The sequence below is a fragment of the Anopheles merus genome, chromosome 3R (genome assembly GCF_017562075.2).
Source record: "Anopheles merus strain MAF chromosome 3R, AmerM5.1, whole genome shotgun sequence".
In the NCBI taxonomy this organism is placed as follows: domain Eukaryota; kingdom Metazoa; phylum Arthropoda; class Insecta; order Diptera; family Culicidae; genus Anopheles; species Anopheles merus.
The window spans coordinates 42,085,988-42,109,923 of NC_054084.1; the positions used below are offsets into that span (position 1 = coordinate 42,085,988).

The following is a 23,936-nucleotide window of genomic DNA, read 5'->3' on the forward strand; positions in this document are numbered from 1 at the left end:
GAATGGTTTCGGCTTCTTCCTTCTACGGCATTACACCGAAAAAGATGGGTGAAAGTCATCAGAACCATCTACTTCCGGTGCCCCAAGCCGGTGTGGGAAATTCAGCTTTCCCAGTACCCAAAAGCCTTCGCAGCACATACAACCAGCGTGAAAGAGTGAGTGAGAAAGTGTGTGCTAAATTTATCATATTTAATTCAAAGCGAATATGACCTCAGGATGAAGCCAGCCTCAGGTCAGGTCGGATGTCAAAGTTTAACCATTTTCAGTAGCAAAAGGAATGTATTTTTAATTCACTGAAGCATCCACCGTTGGAATGATATCTTTGCTGCCAAAGGGTTTTTTTTTCTTATTTAACTAAATGTGATGACAGGTTATTAACATTGCAGTTGGTACGGGAGAAGTGATTATTAGTGGTGTGACAGTTTAAAACATCAACCTACAGTCTAAGACGAGACTTTGATCTTAATGATGTCTATTTCTTATGTTTAGTTTAATTTAGGCCACATATAGTGAATGCAATTAAAAATTTGGTAAATTGATACATGCCAACAGGCTGTAATAATTACGACGAAATATTTTTCTATAACTAGTTCATTTGGCTATAAGTCAATGAAAGCCAAACCCACAAGTAGTGTGGTACAGGCAGGCCTTGACCGGCAACGGTTGTTGAGCCAAAAGAAGAAGAAGAAGTTCATTTGGCTAGCTTACAGGGCTGCAAACAATTTTAAAAGATCCATTTTACTACTAAAAATACGCCGAACCCAATTAAAATGAGACACTTATGATGACCCCTTGGACCTGAGTCTATGAACATGTTGCGGAAACATTTATGGATTTTCCTATTTATTTCAAAAACTGTGCACAAATTTGTTGACAAAAACATTTTAAAATTGAGTTGAAATGATTTTTTATCCGTTTTGGTGACCAAACAAGTCCGAAAATGTTCCTGCAACAAATAAATATGAAACAAATCGATTTGTTTCACTTTCATGTTCCCGCAACATGAGTTTGACAGTTCGTCCATACGATTTACGATTTACTCCATACAATACTGGTCCTGGAATTGATACTGAACCTATAACGGTCCTGGAAGCGATGCTGAACTCATACCGGTCCAGGAATCAATACTAATCATACCGGTCCAATAACTGATTATGAACCCATACCTCTTGGAACCGATCATGTACCGATAGTGTCCCTGTCACTGATCATGAACCTATACCGGTCCTGAAAGCTGTACCTCATGAACTCGTACTTACTTTGGAACCTATCATAAACACACATCAGTGCTGGAACTCATCATGAACCCATACTTGCCTAAGAACCTGTCATGAGCCCCAACCAGTCCTGAAGCCGATCATGAAATCGAACCGTTCTTGGAACTGATCACAAACCCATACCCTTCCTCGAAGCTACCATGAACCCATACTGATCCTGGAACCGATCATGAGTTTATACATGCCCTGGAACTTATCATGAACTCATATCGGTCCTAGAACTACTCATGAATCCATATCAGTACTGGACCTGAAAGGAACCGCATAAAGGAACGAATACTGAACCTATATCGGTCCTGGAACCGATCATGAACCTATAATGATACAGAAATCGCTCCCAATTTCAATGATTTTCAAGAACAGTAACTGAAACTGTGCCGGATTCGGAACGATAATTGGACCGGGTCTGGAACAGATACAATTCCAGTTTCAATCGACAAACCATACTCCATAGAAAATTTGCAGCGTTGGAATGGTGTAGGAATTAGTGTCAGTACTGCAAAATGTCACTGTCAATGTCATAAAAAAATCTGACTGAAATATAATTCATATCAGCGTCACGTACTCGATTGTGATAATCAGAGGTGATAGTCAGTTGGTCGGTTGGTGTGACTAATACATGCTCATGACATGTTTGCGACCATCGCTTGGTCAGTCACTATTTCACGACTTTTTTTTGCTGTGAACAGTTTTGCAAAATGTCACTGACAGTCATGACAAATTCCGGCTGAAATAAAATCATCTCAGCGTCACGAGCTCTACTGCATAGATCAGAGGCGAGCCTCAATCAGTTGGTGCGACCATCACATGCTTGGTGACATTGTGTGCAATCAACTCTTGGTAAATCACTTGGTCGCGACATTTTCAGTCGGTGATCATCGCGATGGTCATGGGAGATATGCGGTGCATGCGAGTAGTTCCAAGAAACAAAATGAGCATGTTTTCTCGCTCTGTTTGACCCGACAGATAATCAAAACAGATAAAGGGAGAAAGCATGCTCATTTTTTTGTAAGAGCCCACGCGCCAAGTATATTCCAAGAATGTCGTGATTATCGCCGACAAAAATGTCGTGACCAAGTGAGTGACCAAAAGTTGGGTGCTAAACTAAATGTCACCAAGCATGTGATTGATTCTCCAACTGTTTAAGTATCGTCACTGATCATCTCATTTGTGTACGTGATCTGATTTGAGCTTCGTTTCAGTCATGAGTGTTATAAATAAATAAAAATACACCCTCATCTTTATGACCACGTACCCGTGTAGGTAATACATTTTAGAAGGGAATTCGTATTTTTATAGGTAAAAAAATGTCGTATTTAACTTATTATATGCAGCTATAATAACAATACTTCTTTTTATGTTATAAATTTATGAAGTATGACTTTTAGTTAGATAAATTGATTGCATAGCAATTAGATGAACTGACACTAATACACCGCCATGTCTTCCCGACTGTAGGGGCAATCTTTTCAATCTATGTGGCTTTAGAAGAATATTAAGAGCTAGAAAACTTTTGGAATGGATTCTATAAATATAACTACATGCATTGCTATACATATCATTACAAAATAAGCGACTAATCGAAACCAAAATCCTTTATTTTATGTATTACCTACCCGGGTAGGTGGTTATAGAAGTAAGGGGTAAAAGTTGATTTTATTTTTTAAAGCACATTTACCACTTTTTACCACTTTTTTAAAACATGTTTCTCTAGACATTCTAATTTTTTTTGGATCGATTCGATATTCCAATAAAAAGTTATCTTAAAAAGAATAAGCTAAACATACCCGGGTAGGTGGTTATAGAAATGAAGGTTATGCTTGCACCGGCATTAAGCTCAGTTTATCAGTCAGAGTATCGCGTTGGACACAGCATTCGCATGCCGTGTTCAGCATGTCATGACGCACTTTTATTGACTATCAGCAATGAGCATCAAGCTACCACGGATATGTTCATTGTTTTTGTTGGTGAAAATCTCGTGATACTCATGACATTTTGCAGCACTGATTAGCGTAGTAAATATGGTAAGAATTCAGCGTAGGTAATAGCGTAGGAAAATTAGAGGACTTTGTATAGTAATGGGCGATAGGAATTGTCTATTATTATAGCATCTTCAAAATTACTATAAACAAATCTTACTACAGCATCTTCAAACACAAGCAATTCATTTCAAACCTGCATAACCAGTATTTTAAAGCTTGCAGTGTTTCTTTCAAAATTTGAAATTTGATATGAATTAGTATGCATTCGTCAATTGTTATTTACATATTTTGACACTCAGCACTTGTAAGTGTCATTTTGGCGTAACCGACATTTGGTTGTTTCACCGACATTTGGCGTAACGTTCTACGCGGACATGCCGGCCTATACAAGCTTTCGAGATTTAATTCATTACCACGTTACCTTGCCGTCAATCCTTGCTACGGGGGGACGGTCCATTCTGGGCTCGAACCCATGATGGACCGATGGAACCTCTTTTAGTGTAATGTATTGATTTGATATATACATTTTTTTAATTTTCGCCAAATTTATATTTATTCGATAATACTTAAATCATGCGTATTTGGTACCAAGAGCGAAAGGACACAATGCAATAAACTTCTTACAATAATTTATACTTAGCATTTAATGTATAAATTTACCGTTTAATTAGCTCAATTTCTTTTAGAGACACAACATACTTTGATTTGGTATATAAATCGTTGTGGTCTGTTGAGTATTTTGTGAGGTAGCATACATATTTTTGTTACACTTCAATGGAATGGAAATGGACCCAAGAACGCAAATTTTAAAATTTCAAATTAAACGTTCGTATCCTTTGCGTAACACAAAACACAGAGCAATAACACAAAGAGCCATACACATTTAGAAGCAATCAAAAACATACAATACAATGCAATACAATATAATATATTAAATAATACAATACTAACAAAAACATTCTCAAATGATCAAATTTTGAACGGAACAACTGTTCTACCTTACAAGAATATTCGATGTTTGTATCACAACATTCATCACTTTTCTTGCTAGTTTAATTATACGTCATCTTCTTATTAGGAAGGATTTTTTAGATTAGTATAATGCTTTTCTAATACTATCCTACTCGACAAGTTAATTTGCCGCTCCATACCTTCCAATCTTCTCTTTTATTTTGTAGATTCTCAGACCGGAACTATTTCTTAAGGTTTGTTTAGTTTTGACTCGTCCAACAGAACTAGCTAAAACATAGTGTACTCAGGGGAAACAGAAACAAAATAGCGTTTGCCGCTTTCAGATGCTATGGGTAAAACAAACCAATTTCTTCCCAAGCTGGAAGACAACAACCATCCTTCTTAAAAAAAACCACCCCACGCAAGCAAGTCAACCAGCACAACCGCGAGCAACATCGCACTGACAGGTGCCCGAGAAGATGAAGTTGACACTGATGGGTTCGTACAATCCGACCGCACACCATTCCGACAGAAGACGGACAGAGAACAGATGAAATGGTAACCTGCTAGTTCAAAGAAAAACACGTCCAATTGCAGCGGTAAAAGCGGTTATGAAGCATCATAAAACTGCCACGCAAAAATGGAACAACAGCACCAGAAAGCTTCAAAGTGTGGCGCGGCATGAGCAAAAGGGCGACCACCACCGTGCGGGCACAAAAGCTCCCACCGTTTGTGCTGTGTGTATGTGCGCGCACAGACCCGGTCTTGACCTACTGGCGGCTGCTTTGGTGAGTCAAAATCTTCAGCTTATCGCTGCCGGGGGAAGAATAATGGATAAACTTGAACCTTACTCATAGCTCATGGACCATACGGTATCCCTCTCCGGAGCAGGTCCATTCCGGTAGAGAAAGGCTATGATGTGGTGAGGCAAATTATCCTCGCAGGTTTGGTGAGGACAAAAAGTCCAGCCACGAAAACCTGTTCCAGTTGCCAAGTACGACCAAGGCGCAGCAAGGAGTGGTGCACGATAATTGAGGAAAATAATTTTGCACGGCTTTGCCCGGCTTGTGCCAATGGCCCTGCGGGTTAGCTCCGGCTTTGCCGGTTGAGACGTTTTCGGGGTAACTTTTTGCCTTCCACTCACGGAAGAGTAGTCAATTTTGTGTGAGATTCTGGTGGTTATTTCCACAAGGGAAGAGCTTTCGCTTTGCCTGGGACTCGTGAGTTGAGAGCTTTCTTCTTCTAACTGCTCAAAAACGTACTCTGGAATGTGTACCTGCCGGTGAGGAATGAAAGTGAAAATAAGTCGTTTAGTTATTCGTAGTCCTGAGAGAGGGCGAGGGAGACAGCGGTAGGGGAAGAACAATCTGGGCTTCGTTTTTGCAGCGAGATTCTTTTTCCATGAAGATGAGAAATTTCGCTTGGTATACGTGCACGTGCCACAGAACGGGCTTTAAATTTTGCGTTTAACTTTTCAATTTCCACTCACCGTACACCATTAGCGGGACCAATATTTTATCTTTTCTTTGGAAAACGGAACGGAATCCCGGATGAATAACAATCAACCATAGAACGGTGTTAGCTTTACTTATTCATCTCGCCTTTGTTCGCCGGGGGGTTTGCGCATGCTAAGGAACGTCGCTGCTACCGCTAAACATGCTAAGCGTACACTGCTCACACATTACAACATAACACCCCGGAAAAATGGTAACACTCTGCTAACATTGTGCCAGCACAAATGTTTACACATGCGGGTGGTATGCCCCCCCCCCTCTCTGTGTATGTGCCATCCCTGACGACATTCTTCGACGCGGTAAAATATTTACCCAACGATGGCCTTTCTCGGGAAATCGTCGGCATCGTGCCTTCCGAGAACGAAACCATCAACACCGAGCAGCGCCTCACCACTGTCGCGTCCTGTTGCTGCTGCTGCTGGCGCGCCACTCCTGACAAGGAACATATTTTCCTTCGTGACATATTTGGTTTCTTTTGCTTCCTCAGCTCCGGTGCTGGTGGCCCGTACCACCCCTCGTTGCTTTCGATGACACGCGAATGTCCTTTTGCATGGCGTTGTGGCGCTGCATAGCACCCCGTTGATAGTACGCCACCCCGCTCGGCGTTGCATATGGCTCGAGAAACCGGGGCGTCACACCAACGCCTATGGTCGATTCTTGTGAGCTGTGAAATTTCTTGCGGTTGCAGAGACTGGTCGCTCAAGATGCCCGTAGACACGACGACGACAACGACGACGACGACGACGGCGACGAGCATGCAAAAGCGCATCACAGGAAATGGGGAATAAATCCCTGTCATTCGTTTCGGCACGGTCGCAATTTACTGTGCAGTGAACATCTCGAACGCTTTTGCTTCTTTCCTTTGCATTCTTCCCGAGCGAATGGTGACGCGCATCGCTAAGGTAAGAAAAGGTGCCGAGGACATGCTAGGACTTGCTGGGATGCTTCAAAGTTCCTACCTCAGTACGACGTAGCACGTGTCAGGCATAGTAGTGTGTCGTTAGAAGCACACCTTCAATGCTTTCCGGGAGGTGTTAATGCTAATGTTTGTGCTTTTCTTCCATGGCTCCATGGCTCGATGGTAACCGCAAGCAGCTCTTTCTGCATGTCAACTACCCGTCAGCTATCCGGCAGCCACCGATGAACGGCACAACAACACACTGTTGCGTAAATTGTTTTAATTAGCTTCTGTGCCGGACGGACAAAAATGAGCTGCAGAGCAATTATCTGGCCTTGTGGTTAGGGGTGGGCCCGGCAAACCACAAAACGTAGACGATCATCTTGATAGGATAATTGCAGAGCAGCACGAGTGCGCAAGAGAGCTGCCTCGACCACGGTTTGACCAGAACCAGTGCGGGAGGGTTTAATTCTAGATAAACAGCACAGCTGCAGATGAAATTGATACGTGTGTTGGTGTAAGTGCGTGACCACAGTAAGGCAGATGCAAAACCAACCATTGTCCATTGTCCAGACCATCATCGGGTAGCTAGGTCTCGTCTCGTAACCGCTGCAGAATCAAGAAACAGTTACCTGCAGAAGAGAGAGCTTAATTTATACTCTTCTAAAGGTACCGCAACAATCGGAGGCATCAAACGATTAAAACCAGTGACGCACGGTGTGGCATTACGGGAGCGAAGGCACTAAGCTCAACAAGGTTCTTACTGTTTGTCTTCCGGATCGAAGCCACACTAATTGAAGGCTTTCGATGGCGACTAATGTCAGAGTGAAACGCGAGTTGGGGTAGTTTGTCCGTGACATCGTCACGCTCATCACCCAGAACAAAGACTTTAATACAAGCCCCAATGGTAATACTTTACACCGGAAGTACGGCGCACTCACCTGGCACTCCTTTGCAACAATACAGTAGTTGCCAGTTGTTGCCCGTCAAACAGGATAACTTCCCTAGATGCCCACTATTTGTGACAAAATTTTAACGATGACGCTATGGCAATTACCGAATAATTGGTAGCCTGGCGCGGGTATAAAAGCATGACGGTAAGCGGTACCTGGTAGCTTTGGCTCGTTTCTGGCAGGGCACGTGCGCTCAATCGAAGTGAAAATGAATGACCGGCCCGACGCTCGCAGTGTCAACGTGACGCAATTGAGATGGATTAAGCAGCTCGGGCACTTGGCCAGTGTTTGTGCTTACGCCTGTGCTGAGAGGTTGTGACGTGCTTATCGCTAATTTCTTGCCGACAAACTTTCCTTTCGCAGCCAATTATGGTTAAACTGTGGAACGGAACGCATGACATAAGATGCCGTCGAGCCAGTAGAGCCGTACCCCCTAGGCGGTAATATTTGGATGATATTTTCTTCCAAGAATTACCGGGTTTTGAGCTGTTAGTTTTGCTCTCCGGAGGCTTTTTGCAATTGGGTAAGATAGGACTGCTTTTGCTTGCAATTTCTGTTTATCTGATGTGTGATTCGAGAAATGAATTCTTTTTTTTTTTTAGAAAACACGCTACACTTGGACAAAACCTAAATAGAGCAGCATCAATTAATCATTTAGGCTTTCATCGTTGGAAAAACAAAGTAGAACATATCATATACGACGGATATAAAAGAAGCAGCTAGCTTCAGTTATGTAGTAGTTTAGTATAATAAACTGTAGAGACACATTCTAAACTCATTAGGTTATGGGCTCTCCACGTATCTAACAAGTGTGTGAAGTACTCTGGAAAAACCAACATGGAGGAAGAACGAATGCAACGCGTGTATCTTTTTGATGGAACGAATTTTTCGAATTGGATTTTTCGTATGGAATTGGAATTGTAATGGAACCTGGAAGAATTGGGGTTACTCCATTGTATCGAAAAGACTCTGGAAGAAGAAGATTTTTTTCAAGTGAATCCGACGGCAGACATTAAAGCGCTAAATGAAGAAAAACGGCTAAAACGAAAGCAACAAGATGCGAATTGTAAATCAGTTTTAATTCATAAAATAGCCGATAATCAGCTGTAATATGTTCGAGGAAAAACATCTCCAAGAGCAATTTGGTTGACGTTAAAGGAAAATTTCGAGAAGAAAGGAGTTTCCGGAGTGTTTTACTTGCTGAAACAGCTTTCTACGATGAAGTTCGATGAAAAGCGAACATTGCAAGAACATATTTTATCACTCGAAAAGCTCGTCAGGGAACTTGAATCGGCTAACATCAAGTTGGATAAGTCGGTATTAGTATTCTTTTCGCTACAATCGATGCCGAAATCATTTGAACATCTGATTACGGTATTGGAAACATTGCCGGTTGAACAGTGCTCGATGGAATTTGTCAAAGCACGTTTGCTGAATGAAGCCGTTAAACGACAATTCAACGTGGAAACAGTCGAAACCAGCACAGCCTTTTCTGGAATAGTTGGAAACCCTCGAAATACTGGAAGATTTGTTTTCAAGTGTCATGCTTGCGGAAAACATGAGCATAAGCGTATAAATTGTCCGGAAAACAAAAGAAATGAAAAACACGTAATTGCGGAAAATCAGAAGAAGAAAAGTACGGCACATTATGCGGAAAACCAAGACGACACGGCGTTTATAACTGGTGATGTGAATTTAGATGAAAATTTCTAATGGATACTCGATAGTAGTGCATCGGAACATATGATTAACAACAAAAAGTATCTGCAGAATATTCGAAAACTGAATTCACCAATTGTTATAAATGTGGCCAAGTCAGGAGTATCACTAACCAGTGATGTAATTGGAGATTTGAAGATATTAGTGAAAATTCAAGACGAGCGGTTGTCTTACACAGTACACGATATATTGTATGTACCTGGACCGTTTGCGAATTTGTTTTCCGTGAAACGAGTCGTTGAACGAGGAATGGAAGTAAAATTCAGCAAAAATGGTGCAAAAAATCATGCGTGGATCTAAGGTTTTGTGCACTGCAAGTCGAAAAGGTCGATTATATGAATTGGATATTTTAACACCAAGTATCGAATCTGCCATGGTTACTGATTCTCAAGATTTGCTGACAATATGGCATCGTCGGTATGGTCATATTGGAAATACGGGTCTGGTGAAGCTCATCCAAGGTGAAATGGTTGAAGGAATCGACAACTGTGAAAATGTGAAACCGCACGCAGGAGTCTGTGAATCGTGTATGATGGGAAAACGAACAAGGTTACCATTTGAAACAGTTCCTCGACCTCGATCATCGCGACCATTGGAATTAATCCATTCCGATGTTTGTGGGCCGTTCACACCAGCTTCCTGGGATGGTAAGAAGATGTTCGTTACCTTTATTGATGATTATACGCATTTTACAACAGTGTACGTGCTGAAATCAAAAGTGGAAGTTTTCGACGCTTTTGTTAAGAACACAGCGATGGCTACAGCTCACTTTGATCGTCGAATATCCCGAGTAAGATGCGATAATGACCGTGAATATATCAACTCAAATTTGCTCACTCATTTTTGTGAGGAAAAGGGCATTGTAATGGAACCAACCGTTCCATATACACCGCAGCAAAACGGAGTTGCTGAACGCATGAACAGGACGATTATGGAACGTGCACGAGCTATTTTGGACGATTCGAAATTCAAACGATCGATGTGGAATGAAGCGGTTTTGACGGCAGTACATCTGATCAATCGAAGTCCGTCCTCATCTTTAAGTATGAGCAAAACTCCATACGAATTGTGGTTCGGGCACAAGCCAAATGTGTCTCATTTCAGAGTATTCGGAAGTAAGGTATTTTGTCACATACCGAAAGAGAAGCGAACGAAGCTTGATGTCAAGAGTCAAGTAGGATTTCTTGTTGGCTACGGAATCAATGGCTATCGTGTGTGGGATCCTGTACATCGGAAGATTATCGTTGCTCGTGATGTTGTAATCGAAGAATTAATGTCGAATCGTCGTTTGGAAGAATCCACTTTTGACCAAGAAAGGATGCTACCAGAACAGGCTAGTGAAATAAATCGTAATTTTGAATTTACTGTTCGACATCTGGAAGATTTTGGCGATTATTTGAACACATCGACTGAGGGCATTAAAAACGTGAAAAATTCAAATATTGAAACTACGAATAGATCGGCTGATATTGTTGGAAATTCGGATGAAACATGTCATGAAAACACGAATGATACGCCTGATGTTATTGGCCACATAGAACATAACGAAGTAGCAGTTCGTCGTAGTCAGAGGATTCGAAATCCTCCTGTGCGATTTAGTGATTATGAAGCTAATGTCGCATTTGCACTGAACGCGGAAAATTACGTGGAAGATTTACTCGATACGATCGATGCACTTTGAAAGCGTGACGATTGGCCTGAATGGAAACAAGCGATCAATGAGGAGATGCGAGCGCTCGAGAAAAATGAAACATGGGATCTAGTAGAACTTCCTGTTGGCGCGAGAGCAGTCCCTTGTAAATGGGTATTCAAAATCAAATACTCGGACAATGGTATTGTGAACAGATACAAGGCGCGGCTCGTTGCTAAAGGATGTTCTCAACGTCAAGGATATGACTATCAAGAAACGTATGCAACAATAGTCCGAATAACAACAGTGAGGACCCTACTGGCAGTAGCAGTGCAGAAGAAGTTCTATCTTCATCAGATGGATGTGCGGACCGCCTTTCTGAACGGAAATCTTTCAGAAACAGTGTACATGCTACAATCACCAGGATATGAGAGGGGGAAGAAGGTATGTAAACTGAACAAATCCTTGTATGGTTTAAAACAGGCGCCGCGGAGCTGGAATGAAATGTTCCACAATTATATGTTGACACTGGAATTTGTACGGTCAGCATATGACAGTTGTTTGCACACTCAGAAATCTACGAAAGCTGTGATGTATCTAATCCGATACGTCGATGATATAGTTTTGGCATCAAACTCTTTGGAGGAAATTCGATTGGTAAAGGAACCGGAAATTAAAAAGGAAATTCGAAATGGACGATATGCAAGAAATAAGCAACTTCCTTGGAATGAAAATTGATTACGACATGGCTCAAGGTACGTTAAAAATTAATCAATCAAAGTACGTGAAGGACTTGTTAAAAAGATTTGGTATGGAAGATTGCAAACCATCGTTAGTACCCCAAGAAACCAATTTGAAGTTAACACGCAACCAAAACTTGGAGGGAACAACACAGCATCCGTACCGTGAACTTGTAGGATGTTTAACCTATTTGATAATTACGTCTCGTCCAGACATTAGTATTGCAGTTAATTATCTTAGTCGCTTTCAGAGTGGTGCAACAGATGAACATTGGACACATCTAAAACGTGTACTAAGGATTTGCTGATGCAGATTGGGGTAGCGACGTGGAAAGTCGTCATTCCACAAGTGGCTACATATTTCAAATTTTTGGAAACACTGTTCTATGGACCACAAGAAAGCAAGGAACCATAGCATTGTCATCAACAGAAGCGGAATATGTTGCGTTAAACTAATCATCCTGCGAAGCAACGTGGTTAGAAAATCTGCTTACCGAATTTGGCGTGCATTTGAATACTCCGTTAATTATATACGAAGACAACCAGTCATGTATGTATATTGCCGAAGAGCCTCGCGAACAAAAACGGATGAAACATTTAGACATCACATACAACTTCATACGAGAATGTATCCAGAACGGAAAAATTCAACTGAAGTATATTCCAAGCGAAAACCAACTTGCGGATATGTTTACGAAAGGGCTTTCTTCAGCAGTTTTTACGAAACATCGATTTGCGATAGGTCTAAGAGGGGGTGTTGGAAAAACAAAGTAGACCATATCATATACGACGGGTATAAAAGAAGCAGCTAGCTTCAGTTATGTAGTAGTTTAGTATAATAAACTGTAGAGACACATTATAAACTCATTATTCATGAACGAAAAATACAAATTAAGAAATACTCACGAATAATCTGACTTAGCGTAGCAGTTGCCCAGGAACCGGCAGCGCAGCGCATTACAGGTGTGCGGCTTGACCGTGTCCACCTCGTACGTAATGTTAAACCCGTAAACATCCAGCAGCCGGTCCAGGGCACGCAGATGCGTCCCATACAGGTTGTCCATCGTGAAGCGCACCTCCAGGTATGGGCTGCCGAACCGGATCCACGGTACGCTCGTCACGTCATCCTCGCTCAGCTCGTACACGTTCATGCTGGGCACCTTGTAATCGTCACTGTAGTACATGTACTCGGTGAAGCGCAGCCCGCCAAGAACGTACTGCTGCGTCAGGTACAGCACGATCGACACATTCGCACCGACGATGGCCGATGCGTCGATGATCCAGGTGCAGCTGATCGGGACGGGAAACCGGGCCGGAAAGTTGGGCGTCGAGATGATGCCGTGCGGTGCGGTAAGCGTGCTGCCACCGCACAGCTGGGACGAGGCAGACAGGGCCGGGCCCTGCTCGTGCTCCACCCGGATCAAACCGGGCTGGGATGAACCGAGTTCGCCACATCCGTACGGCGACAGTAGCACCAGCACCAGCAGTAACCGATCAAGCACCACCGCACACGTCCTGTCCGCTGCGGACATCGAAGATCGGAGGCCGCAAAGCCGGACCAAACCACTCACCATAGCCTCACCGGACGTTCGTACATTGCTGGGCGTTGGGAGCGACTGGCAGCACTGCCACGTTTGACGTTTAGTGCGTACCAGCGAAAGCAGCTGGCTTTGGTGTTTGTAAACAAAATAGTCGTTGATGTGCGATCGCGTACGCGTGTGCTGGGTTGTGTGCGCCCCCTTTAATGGCCGTAAGCCGAGCGGTTCTTTCAGGTCCTGGCCGCACAAAACTCAACCAAACACATTCCTGTACCCTCGAACGCAAATTTATGAGCCGACTGACAGGTGATTTCAATATTATGGCTCGTTAATCATGTGCGGTCGTTCGACCATCGGTCAAATGTGGTGCGATAGTGTTACCGAAGTGAGTGTGAGATGTGCACAAAAACCCTCCGGCTTGCCGCAGAGGTCTATCCGTTATCGGTAGAATCTGAAAATAAAAATTCGAAGAAAAAAATTGTAAATGAGAACGTTCCATTGGCAGCGCCGCGGTGTGGAAGGGGGCGAAACGGTAATGGAGTAGTGATTAACACAACATTGCAGTAGGAATGAGTTTAAAATTTAATTTCTCTCTTCTAGATGGTTGATTGAAAATTGATGGCTGATGGTATTTGAGGTTAATGGGTCGGATAGCCGTAGCTCACTAGTGGTGAGAAAAGAGGTATCAGGGAGCGATGTTCATCCCATTGAACCCTACACTCTACACCGCCTGTATTGCTTCCGGCATTCCACAAATTGGCGGGCACATAAATCTGCTGCCTTTGCCCATCCCATGCCACCCTTGCCCGGTGTTTGGCATCTCATCGTCCCATCGATATCGTAAATAAATGATATCGATTCGTTTTCGATCGTTAAATACACAAACAATATTTGCTGGTGCGAATTTGCGCCTGCAGGAGGATCTGCTTGCTGGACAGGAGCGACTAGGGCAGGTAAGTGGTAGCAAACCTTAACAATAGTGTGGAAGCGGATAGTAGTCACATTAAATGGTTTTATTATTTTATCGCATTCGTTTCTTCCGCGTAATGCGCACATATTTGCGTGCAATTGTTTACACTCGACAGGCAGGGCGAATTGGCAGGGCGATAAATGGCCTGCGTTGCTGTTGTAGTAATCAGTGATGATAGCAAAAAATGACACATTAAATGCACACGGGAAAGGCATTAAAGCTGTTCGAAACACTGTAGAGTGCATTTGCTTACCGGACGGTAGACAAAGGTTAAATATGGTGTTAATTAAACCTTTTAAATCGGGTTCCGGTGCAACACATTTGCCTGGGAACACCCTTCACAAAAGAACAAATAAAGCGCTTTGTTTTGCCTCGCACAACCACTAACTGGCATTACGCGTTACTCTACCTGTCTGTCTGTTTGTGACACTCCTGTGGCCACACACGGGAATGAAATTGAATAGATAAACTCCTGTTAAAGCGATCAACACGCTCGAGAGCACGCATTTACGCAGAGAACTGCAACGAGATGCTTCCGATGCGTTGGTGGTATTTGATGCGTAGTTAATATGTTATACTTTTAGTTTTTTGTTGTATGAATTATTGTGGATGGACCGTTTATTATTCATGATTTTTATCGAATCACAAAAGCCCTACTAATCTAGGAGTTTATCCATCATTGAGAAGGATTACTGTTGATCATGATTATGATTAATTATGTTTTTTATTCTTTTCGTTGATTTCTCTAAACGATTCACTATCAAAGGATAAATTATACAGAGTTGGGTCGTTCGGTTATAAGTGCTACAGTTTAAAAAATCGAGATAAGACGATACGTTCGTTGCATCGGTGCAGGATACTTGTAATCTCTTTTACCGGAAACACCATATCGGAAGAAGCCTGTCACTAAGTCATTTGCGATGCTTTTATCGATGGTATCAAAACGATGGCTGATAAGGATGAGTTGGTCTTTTCGCTTTTATTGAGCGGTGGTTCACCGCACTAAAATGAGAAAATTTGATCAATCATCGGGTCTCGGGTTGAATACGGAACCGGAGATACTTCCGTCAGATCAATCTATTTGAGCTGTTCCTCGCTCGATGCATGAAGGCAAAGTGTGTCCCAGATTTTGATATCGTTCCTGACAGCTGTGATACACCCGATTCGCGTGTGGAGCTTGCCAAAATGGATACAATTTAACTGGATTATGTAGCTGCATCTGTGTCAGCAGTGTGTTGTAAAATAGTAATTCGCACTTGTATAAAGGGTATCCCAAGAACGAGCAATGTTTGTGGTCTAAACCATTTTCCTTCACCTTCAAGGCGCTGAAAGGTATAAGATGTATGCAAAGTGATTTGTACTGCTTTCTTCCTAGGCAGCTGGGAAGGATGATGTTGCTGTGTGTCGGTTGTCACCGTTCAACCGTTGACGATATAGGGCGGCAAGCTTCTTACCATCATCATCTCGAGGAATGCTGTTATAGCTTGCATAACACGCTATCTAGAAGTTGTGTAAAAACGTAATACCATGCGCAAATATGTAGAATATTTAGCGTGCGTTTCGTCTTGCTGCATGCGCGTAAAACAGTGGCAATATGGCGAGCGAACTGCAAAAGATGTTACACGCGTATTATGCGATTAAACTGTGGTAGCATATACATTCAGCTTCCTAGTGAGAGCATTTTGTGAGCAGTTGACACACTACTTTCAGTGTGCATGTGTGTTCAACCCGTCGCCTTGCTCTGATGACAGGGGAGGTGAATTACCTCATTCTACGGAAAAGTTTGTTTACACGGAAAGGCGAATTAATGTGATCATTTCAACACAGTGTTTGTTGGAATGCAAATGTTGATGCGTTCTAGAGGAGTTGCGACGCAATTCTCGAACCAAGAGGAAGATGAAAGTGATTAAAAATTCCCGTTACAATTCATCAGTACAAAACCCGTAGATGTAGCAATTTCGTTTTATGAACTCTAATTGCAAGAGATAATTATCGCAAGATTCATTCGTTTAGCTTCTACTTAATTAGGACATGTTTTATATTTAAAATAATTGAATAGCTCTATGCCGAACGTCGTTTGCAAGTGACGAGTTGTGCTATTGTAAACAAACGTTTATTTACATTAATTGACATTTCATTTCCTTAGAACGATTCGCTCATTCTGCTGGATGCTAACAGAAACATGTTTGCATTAGTATAATCACACACTATCCATTTGCGACTTATGATAACACGTCGCCTTAGACCATCCATTACCTTAACGAAGTAATTTCCAATAATGTATGCATGAACCCGGTACAGACACACACATCTCCTTTGCTTGGTAGTAGGTGCAAGCGACAAGCAACTGTTAAAATCTCATTTTCCGAATTCAATCAAATTAATCCGTGCCCGATGAAGCCGAAGGGGGCTGATCTGCGATGACATGTTTAATTTGTCTGATGTGTGCTTCTGGACGTGTCTACCAGCCCAAATACAAATGGGTAATCACTCTTGCAACAGTTAGCAACAGCCCCGCTAATGAACAATCTCGTTGATTATTCCAATTTTATAGCACCGGTCATCAGAGGCTGTCTGATGCTCGGCTGTACACTGTCCACTGTGCGCGCGTAGCTGGAGCGTTGCGGCTCACCGGCAAAATGCCCATGGCAGCCTCATAACAATCGAAACTCATCAACCCGATCGAAGGCTATCGAGACAACTTTTACCCTTTTGCCCAATGGTGTTGCAATTGCTAAGGGGCGCTCTGAAATGTATAAACAAATAGCCATCATCCCATATTACAGTCCCATGTCCCAGCGACGTCCAAGCATCGAGCATCATCGCCACCGGTTTGAAGGGAAGGGAGTTGATATCGGTATGTAATTATGCAAATAATATTTGTCCCAAAAGTGAGTGCCTGTGGAGGCATAAATTAGTGGTGGTGATCTCCCGAGCCCGCAGAGATCGATGACACGTTTGTCACACTGTCAGCGGAACTGTGCGGTTAAAGCGAGCGACAGTAGCAGCAGCAACATCAAAATACAACGCAAAAACGGGAAACGGATAGCTCAAACCGCAGCACACCGAAACAGTCGCAGCGGGCTTTTCCTGGTCAGTATAATGGAAAATAAACCAAATCAAAACACCACAGCCCGCCCAGGCGTTACGCGTTCGATTGCACGTTGCCAATCGATTTGTAACGCTGGCGGTGGAGTTGACAAAACATAAAACTTGTTGCCCTGCTGCCCGGTTGTGAACGATCGGGTCAGCGCAGCGGCGGTGTGCAGCGCGGTATTAATTCAGCTGCAATCACAACCAACCACTTTAGCGCACGGCAACACGTTCGTACATAGATAGACACGCTCTTCGTTGCGTGTAGCGTATTTACAAGCGAAAACAAATAGCGTGGCGCGTGCGAGGAAATTGATTCCAATTTCACGCATTTTGTCACGAGCCCAAGCGGTGGTAGCGCTTGTTCATGAATAAATTCGTACCGCGCCAAGCGGGGGGTTTTTTTGGTCGCCCCTCTCCACCCTTTTCTACGTGCACGATGCGGGTGACGATTGTTGTTGATTTTATGACATTTATTTGATAAAGGAGAAAATTAAATCCTGCCCGGGTAGGGCTTGGGTCGGTGGGTTCGAAAAGTGGTAAGATACATCAGGACATCAGCGCTGCGTCAGGATTTGCCCCACACCGTGATGGATAATACATTTCTATTGCGGTTTTTTTTTGTTTCCGAGAATCGAAATTACATTTCAGCGTATTATTTAGCGCGTGGGCAAACTTCTGAAGGAAAGAAAAGGGATAACCCGGGCTCGTCACTTTAAGTCAACTGGCGCATGGGAGAAATCCCATCAAATGGAACACCTCACCACAGACAGTCGGCGCGCTTGGCGCCGTGTGGCACGATTCAATTTTCGATGCCAATTTTCCAGGAAAAATCACCTCAAAACCACTTGCGAGCCGTAGGAATCGGGTGCGGCTTACGGATTGAGGTAAATGGAAATGGTGGAAAAGATTCAAATAAATCAAAATGATGAATATGATGAGTGTCGTCTCTTATCTATCTTTGGCAATGCCACTCTTCCGAGGCCTCCCAATCTGTATCTGGTGGCGGTTGGTGGTTGAGCCGTAACGCGTGTGTGTACGTAAGCCGCAACACACCGTCTCCCGGATGATGGTGGAACCACCGATGTCACCGAATTCAATCATCGTCCGCGGTAATCGCAAATGTCTTTGTGATCATCGTTTCTGGATTGCTTTTTGAGTGAGTGAGTGTGTGTGTATTGTTCGCAGGGCAGCAACGACAGGGACAGGAACAGGAACCGGTGCAGAGGTGGAAGTATGTTAACCTTCTTTGACACCTTCCAATTTATTTCGTACCCGTGGCCAAACGGTTGACACCGTGCCTGCCAACCATCATTATCGCCGACGGGACCTTTGTTTGCTACCTACGGGCCTCCCCCAAACGATACCGGGGCGTCGAAATCAAAAAGAAAACCACAGGGAGTGAACAGATTTTGCCACAAGTGTGAAGTTTTGGTGGCTCGTTAGAAGTGGAAGATGTGTGGTGGTTGCTGCTGTCTGTTAAATATCCTAGGAATTTTGGCGTCCCAGGTGAGTGGACTCCTCCTGTATGTGTGTGTTTGTGTACCGAGGAAACGCTGTCGCTTGAAGATAATCGAAAGATGAATTCTGTGGTAGGCCGCTCGGTACCCGAACCACGCTTTTCTACGCTGTTGGTTTAATATGGCATAGGTGTGTGTGTGTGTGTGTGTGTGTGTGTGTGTGTGTGTGTGAGTACAGATGAAGCAAAAACTCGCTTCCTCATCTTGTATGTACGCTAGGATAACTTATCATCCTACGTCTCTAGACAGCCGCATCAGCGAACGATCCCCAAGCACCATCTGTCATTGGACGGAATCGATTCAAAGCCTATGGTGGCATTAGGCACAGTGTACAGGTGTACCGAGCGTATTGGGTGACTTGTAGGGAAAGCTTTTCGTAAGGAGGTCGCACAAGAAATAATACTCATCTGCTGGAAGAAAGGTGGAAACTAGGGAATATTGAGCATTTGTTTCCGGATTTCTTCCACTGTCGTGGGCTTCTTTCACCTAGCTATGGCCTGAATCTTTACGAAATCGATCCCCAAGAGTCAAATACAATCACTGTGGGGGGAGTGTTGGGAGCATTGAACGCAGCAAAACAGAATCCGGTATCTGGGGGTGAATGATTAAAGATTCTATCGAAGGTCGCATTCCCATCGAGCTATGTAGGCCACCGGGACCGCCGTGAGAGAATGCGAAGAAAATGTGCGGTGGCATTTTTGGATACGAGCACGGGCATTAATTGGATTCTCCGGTGGGAAGGCGAGGTGGGGCGAGCGGTAAAATGTGAACCATGACAAATCGATGACATTTATGCACTGATGGAAATATATTGCGCCTCCCTATTTTCTTTGGGCCGCCGCTTGTGTATTTTTTCATCAATCAAAGAAACTGTCATATCGAGAAGTTCATTTGCTTGGCTTCACCGATTGCTTGCTCTTGTGGGTTATGATTTGCATGAAATTAAACTTGCTTGTATGCTCTTTGTTCTAAAATACCCTGCCATAAAGGAAGTACCAAAAAACATCTGGATGTTTTGTTTATCCTTTTTCATCCCTAAAAGGAAGATCTTGACAGGATTAAAGCCTGACCAGAGTGGCACTTGTCGCTGTGAACTCGATTGAAGGTAAAAATATAATTCTAAACCAAATTAAAGACAACAGGGAAAAACTGGGGTTGCACGTGGTCTATGCCCGGTCCATTCACCCTGCTGGCGATGAGCTGGCAGTGGTTTAATAATTAAGCGCAAATTAAGATAATCATGACAGGCGTCCGCTTTGGGATTGTTCACGACGGATTTGTTCGTGGCGGTGGCTACGAGATGGCCGTGGTGCAGAAGGACGCGAGAGTGCGAACAAAATTAACGCCATGAAGGGATTAAATCTGTTCGCGAATAGCGAAGCTGCTCCATCTTCGGTGGCAGTAAACGAGAAACGGAGACATTACGACTTTGTGTTCGCGGCCGTAAAGATCGGAACAGATGATATTTTATTTATGCTCGAGCTGGGAACGGTGGTAAACGTTTTAATTCTGTACTTAAAGTAGCCGTTTGTCTGAAGTCTTTGTTGCCAGTGTGATGAGAATGCTTTTATCATAATTGATTTTTTACCATATTTTTTTTTAAATGAATACATCTAAATATTGATTACGACTGCGACCAAATGTTTATCAACTCATATCATAGAAATAACCAACATGTAAATCTTATGCGTAAAATATCAATTTCTACAATCAGAAATACTTGGCAGAAATCAATTTCAAAATAGAACGACGCCTGTGACTTAAATACGATTTGTATGTTGCTATACTGACAACATAGCGTCTGGTTTCGAGATTTAAAATCATTTTAAGCATCTATTTTACGACGTTGGCTCAGTGCGAAGTATTGTCGTAAACATTGTGAGCAAGTATCGTATGTCTCCTCAGAGATCGTATAAATTGTCGTATCGTATCGAGCCAAGCGCTAAGGACGATGCGTTTTTAAGCTTGTTTGCATGCATCAAAAGGTTTTGTTTTTTTATTTTAGTTTTTTTTTTCTTAAAATACAATTTTCCTATTTTGTACGAAAATTACACATGAAATTGAATGTGCTGTTCTGTTTTAATTGAACAATGATACATATGATTTCTCACATTTCCATTGAATTAAATCACTCCAAACACCAATCAGTGAAGATGTATCTTCGCCTTTCAATAGAATTCTATTTATAAGAAACAGCTATTTGAATCGAAAGCAAAAGGCTCGTCTACCTTCTGTTGGTGCTACATGCCTATTGTATAATTTTTGGGAGGAATATTTCAATGCGACGCAGTCAATTTCATTTACGATCAAGGCTACGATGTGTTCTCTTCTTTTCCTGCTTGTCACAATCAGCAGCCATGGCTGTAGCCGGTCAATAAATCTGATTTTCCTTCCTTATCTGTGCTTATCGCGTGCCAAGTGGTATGGTGCGCAGTTTTTCTTTTTTTTTTTGCATAATGGCTCCTAAACGCAGTCTGGCAGCAACGAAATGAACGAGCCACGAATCAGTTAACGATTTTCACTGACAGCTGATTGATGCATGATAAAGATGGGTCGTCGGCAACATATTGGGCCAAATCATCGTGCGCCATCGTACTGGGCTGGGAGGGAAATATTGTCAATCTCGCTGCGATCGATAGAACGATAGGCCGGAGGCGACAATGCGACATGGTTTGCTGCGTCTGGGGCCGTGCCTTTCGTAAGCCGTTGAACGTCTTTAAGTAAAGGATGATTGTTTAAATTTTGACTCGGGACTGATTGCCCAATTTCATTTACATTTTTAAGTTACTCGAATTTGCGTGAACAGGCGAAACGTTAGCTAGCATACCAGCGATAATGCTGAATTATTTATCTCTACCATAGCAGACTGGTGTTTGATGCTTTCGTATTAAACAACTTCAGCGACAAGACAAGCGGTATCTCACTTGAAAACGTAAGCAATGCGAACTTTTTTCTCTTTTCTTTTCCTTTGTCCTTTGTGTTTTTGCATACACAGACACCAGAACACAAACCATCAGCCCTGCTTTTGCCCAAATACGTGACCAACTGCGCGCGAATGACGACAGCTTAAGGCCTGAAAACAATGAAAACTCTGATAAGGTGAGTCGAGGGACTCCTGATATGCGTGACACACAAAAAAACAGTTCACAATACTCCCAAAATAACCATAAACGCGTCACTTCAGACGCTGTGGACAGCATACAACATGCACCAAATGGGCGTTGCATGGTGAACAGTGTGGGTAGGCTGAAGGCCTGCGTTATCGTGAAGGTACACAGCGGAAGCCTTCAAGAGGTCTTTCACCATAAAATGAGCCATTCTTGGGACGATAGGAGCCACGTGGGACAGGCGGAAAGCACACGGTGAAAGACATTCAACCGTTGGGCTGGGAAATTTGTTCCTGTCCAGCCGACAAATCTGGCCATTCCCCCTTTTTTGTGGACGTGCTTTGGTTTGGCTAAAAGAAGATACCCTTAAAATAACTGCGGTGGGATGTTGGTTCAGGGTTGTTTTTTTTGCTTGCATGCTTGCTGACTAGCTGCAGGTAAATCTTGCGGTATAAAACGGTCTATTTCGTCACAGCATCTAATGACAGGTGCCATCAAGCAAACATGTCACCCAGAGCGACCGGCCAGCAGAGCACAGAATAGAAGGTGGATGTGAAAGTAAACCATTTTCTGCTTCTACTGCCCCGCTGCTGCGCTGTTCGGGAAATGGCGGACGGCATCTGTGTAAGGTAAAATCCTCGCACATAGCGAACGAAACGGTGAAAAAAGCACCTTTCCCCCGCTCTTGCCTGCGTGTCGGAAAAATGTTTGCCAAGGGATTTGCTCATCCGCACCAGCGAGCAAAGCGTGTACAGTGCTTTGTGGCGGTATGTGGTGGGAAGCAACAAAAAAGTGGGACAAATTCTGGACTGCCCCACAGGCAGTGTAGAAGATTGACACTGGTGCGATGTGGTGGTAACTAATGGGTGTGGATGAAGGTAAAAAATAAACAGTAAATTAAATGGAAAGACTAAGTCAATGTGGCAACGTGGTGTGGGGATCGTAGGCTTTTTTTTTTTTTTGAGGACCCATGGCCGGGAAGATAAACACAATTAATGGCGTATTTCTTTTCTTCTTTTTTGTTGTTGCTTTTGCTGTGTGTATGTAGTAGATCTGCTCCTCAGGGTCAGTTTTGAACAAGGGTTATCAAATCCAGCGTAAGAAGATTAGACGGGTACAGCGAGAGGGAGGTTTTTCAATTATTTTTTTCGTATTATGTTGGGTGTGTTTAAAATTCTGCTCAAAGTTATGATACGATAGCGTTAAAGGCAAACGCGAATAATTATGGGATATTTTGTATGTTAATTGGGTTGATGGTGTTGTATCGTTGTGGATTATCTGTTGTACATGGTTTAATTTGGTTACTTTAAACCTTAAACCTTGTGGTTACCTTACCTTAAACGACTCTGATGTTAATAATTTAATATTTAATTGCGGTAATACTTGTTGCATGTTTTGTTAATCATTTTCAATTGCCTTACACTTTAATTTATTTTATTCAAATTGTATTGCTATGTATTGAAGTCTATATATTGAAGTCATTAAACACAAGCTTCAAATATAGGCAGCCTATACAAGCTATAAGTTTTCAGATGAAACGATTCAGCACTTTCAATCGATTTGCTCACGTTCTGCACCACTTCCGTTTACACCAACTGCTCCGTTTGTAAACATGACTTTTAAGTGACAGTAGAGACTTATCGATTGACACTTATCTTCAATTGCTGCTTAGACTGTGCTGTGCTTTAGTGGTAGGTCATACGATTCATTTCACGACCCGACCCGGAGTCGGGTGCGAGCCAATCGGAATGGATTCCGACCCGTGGGGCAACGAGTTCGGGTCTGGTCGGGCCAAGGTGGGTTCATTTCGACCCGCGGGTGCAGCGAGTTCGGGTCGACCCGACTGATGAATAGGTGCAAGAAAGCATAAGTGACTCCGACTCGTTGTTGCAGTGAGTTCGGGTCGGGTCGAGTCAAGGTAGGTTCAATCCAACCCGACCCGACCCGAACTCACTGCACCAACGGGTCGGAGTCGCTAATGCTTTCTTGCACCTACCGGAGTTGTTGCACCTACTTGTACCTTTCAGGTCGACCCGAACGACTC

The 23,936-nt window shown here is 43.1% G+C and overlaps 1 protein-coding gene and 1 long non-coding RNA gene across 2 annotated transcripts in view; one reads left to right on the top strand and one right to left on the bottom strand.

Moving 5' to 3' along the window:
• LOC121595626 overlaps positions 1-23,936 on the bottom strand; it is a 205,807-nt gene that overhangs the window by 147,276 nt on the left and 34,595 nt on the right. Inside the window, exon 2 of the mRNA XM_041919717.1 lies at positions 12,571-13,653. Coding sequence (XP_041775651.1) covers positions 12,571-13,238 — 668 coding nt within the window. The 5' untranslated portion in view covers positions 13,239-13,653. The remainder of the gene's footprint in view (positions 1-12,570; positions 13,654-23,936) is intronic.
• Positions 13,636-16,977, top strand: LOC121595630. Its single transcript, XR_006005195.1, has 3 exons — positions 13,636-13,734; positions 13,803-14,155; positions 16,727-16,977. It is a non-coding gene; the product is annotated as an uncharacterized LOC121595630 (long non-coding RNA).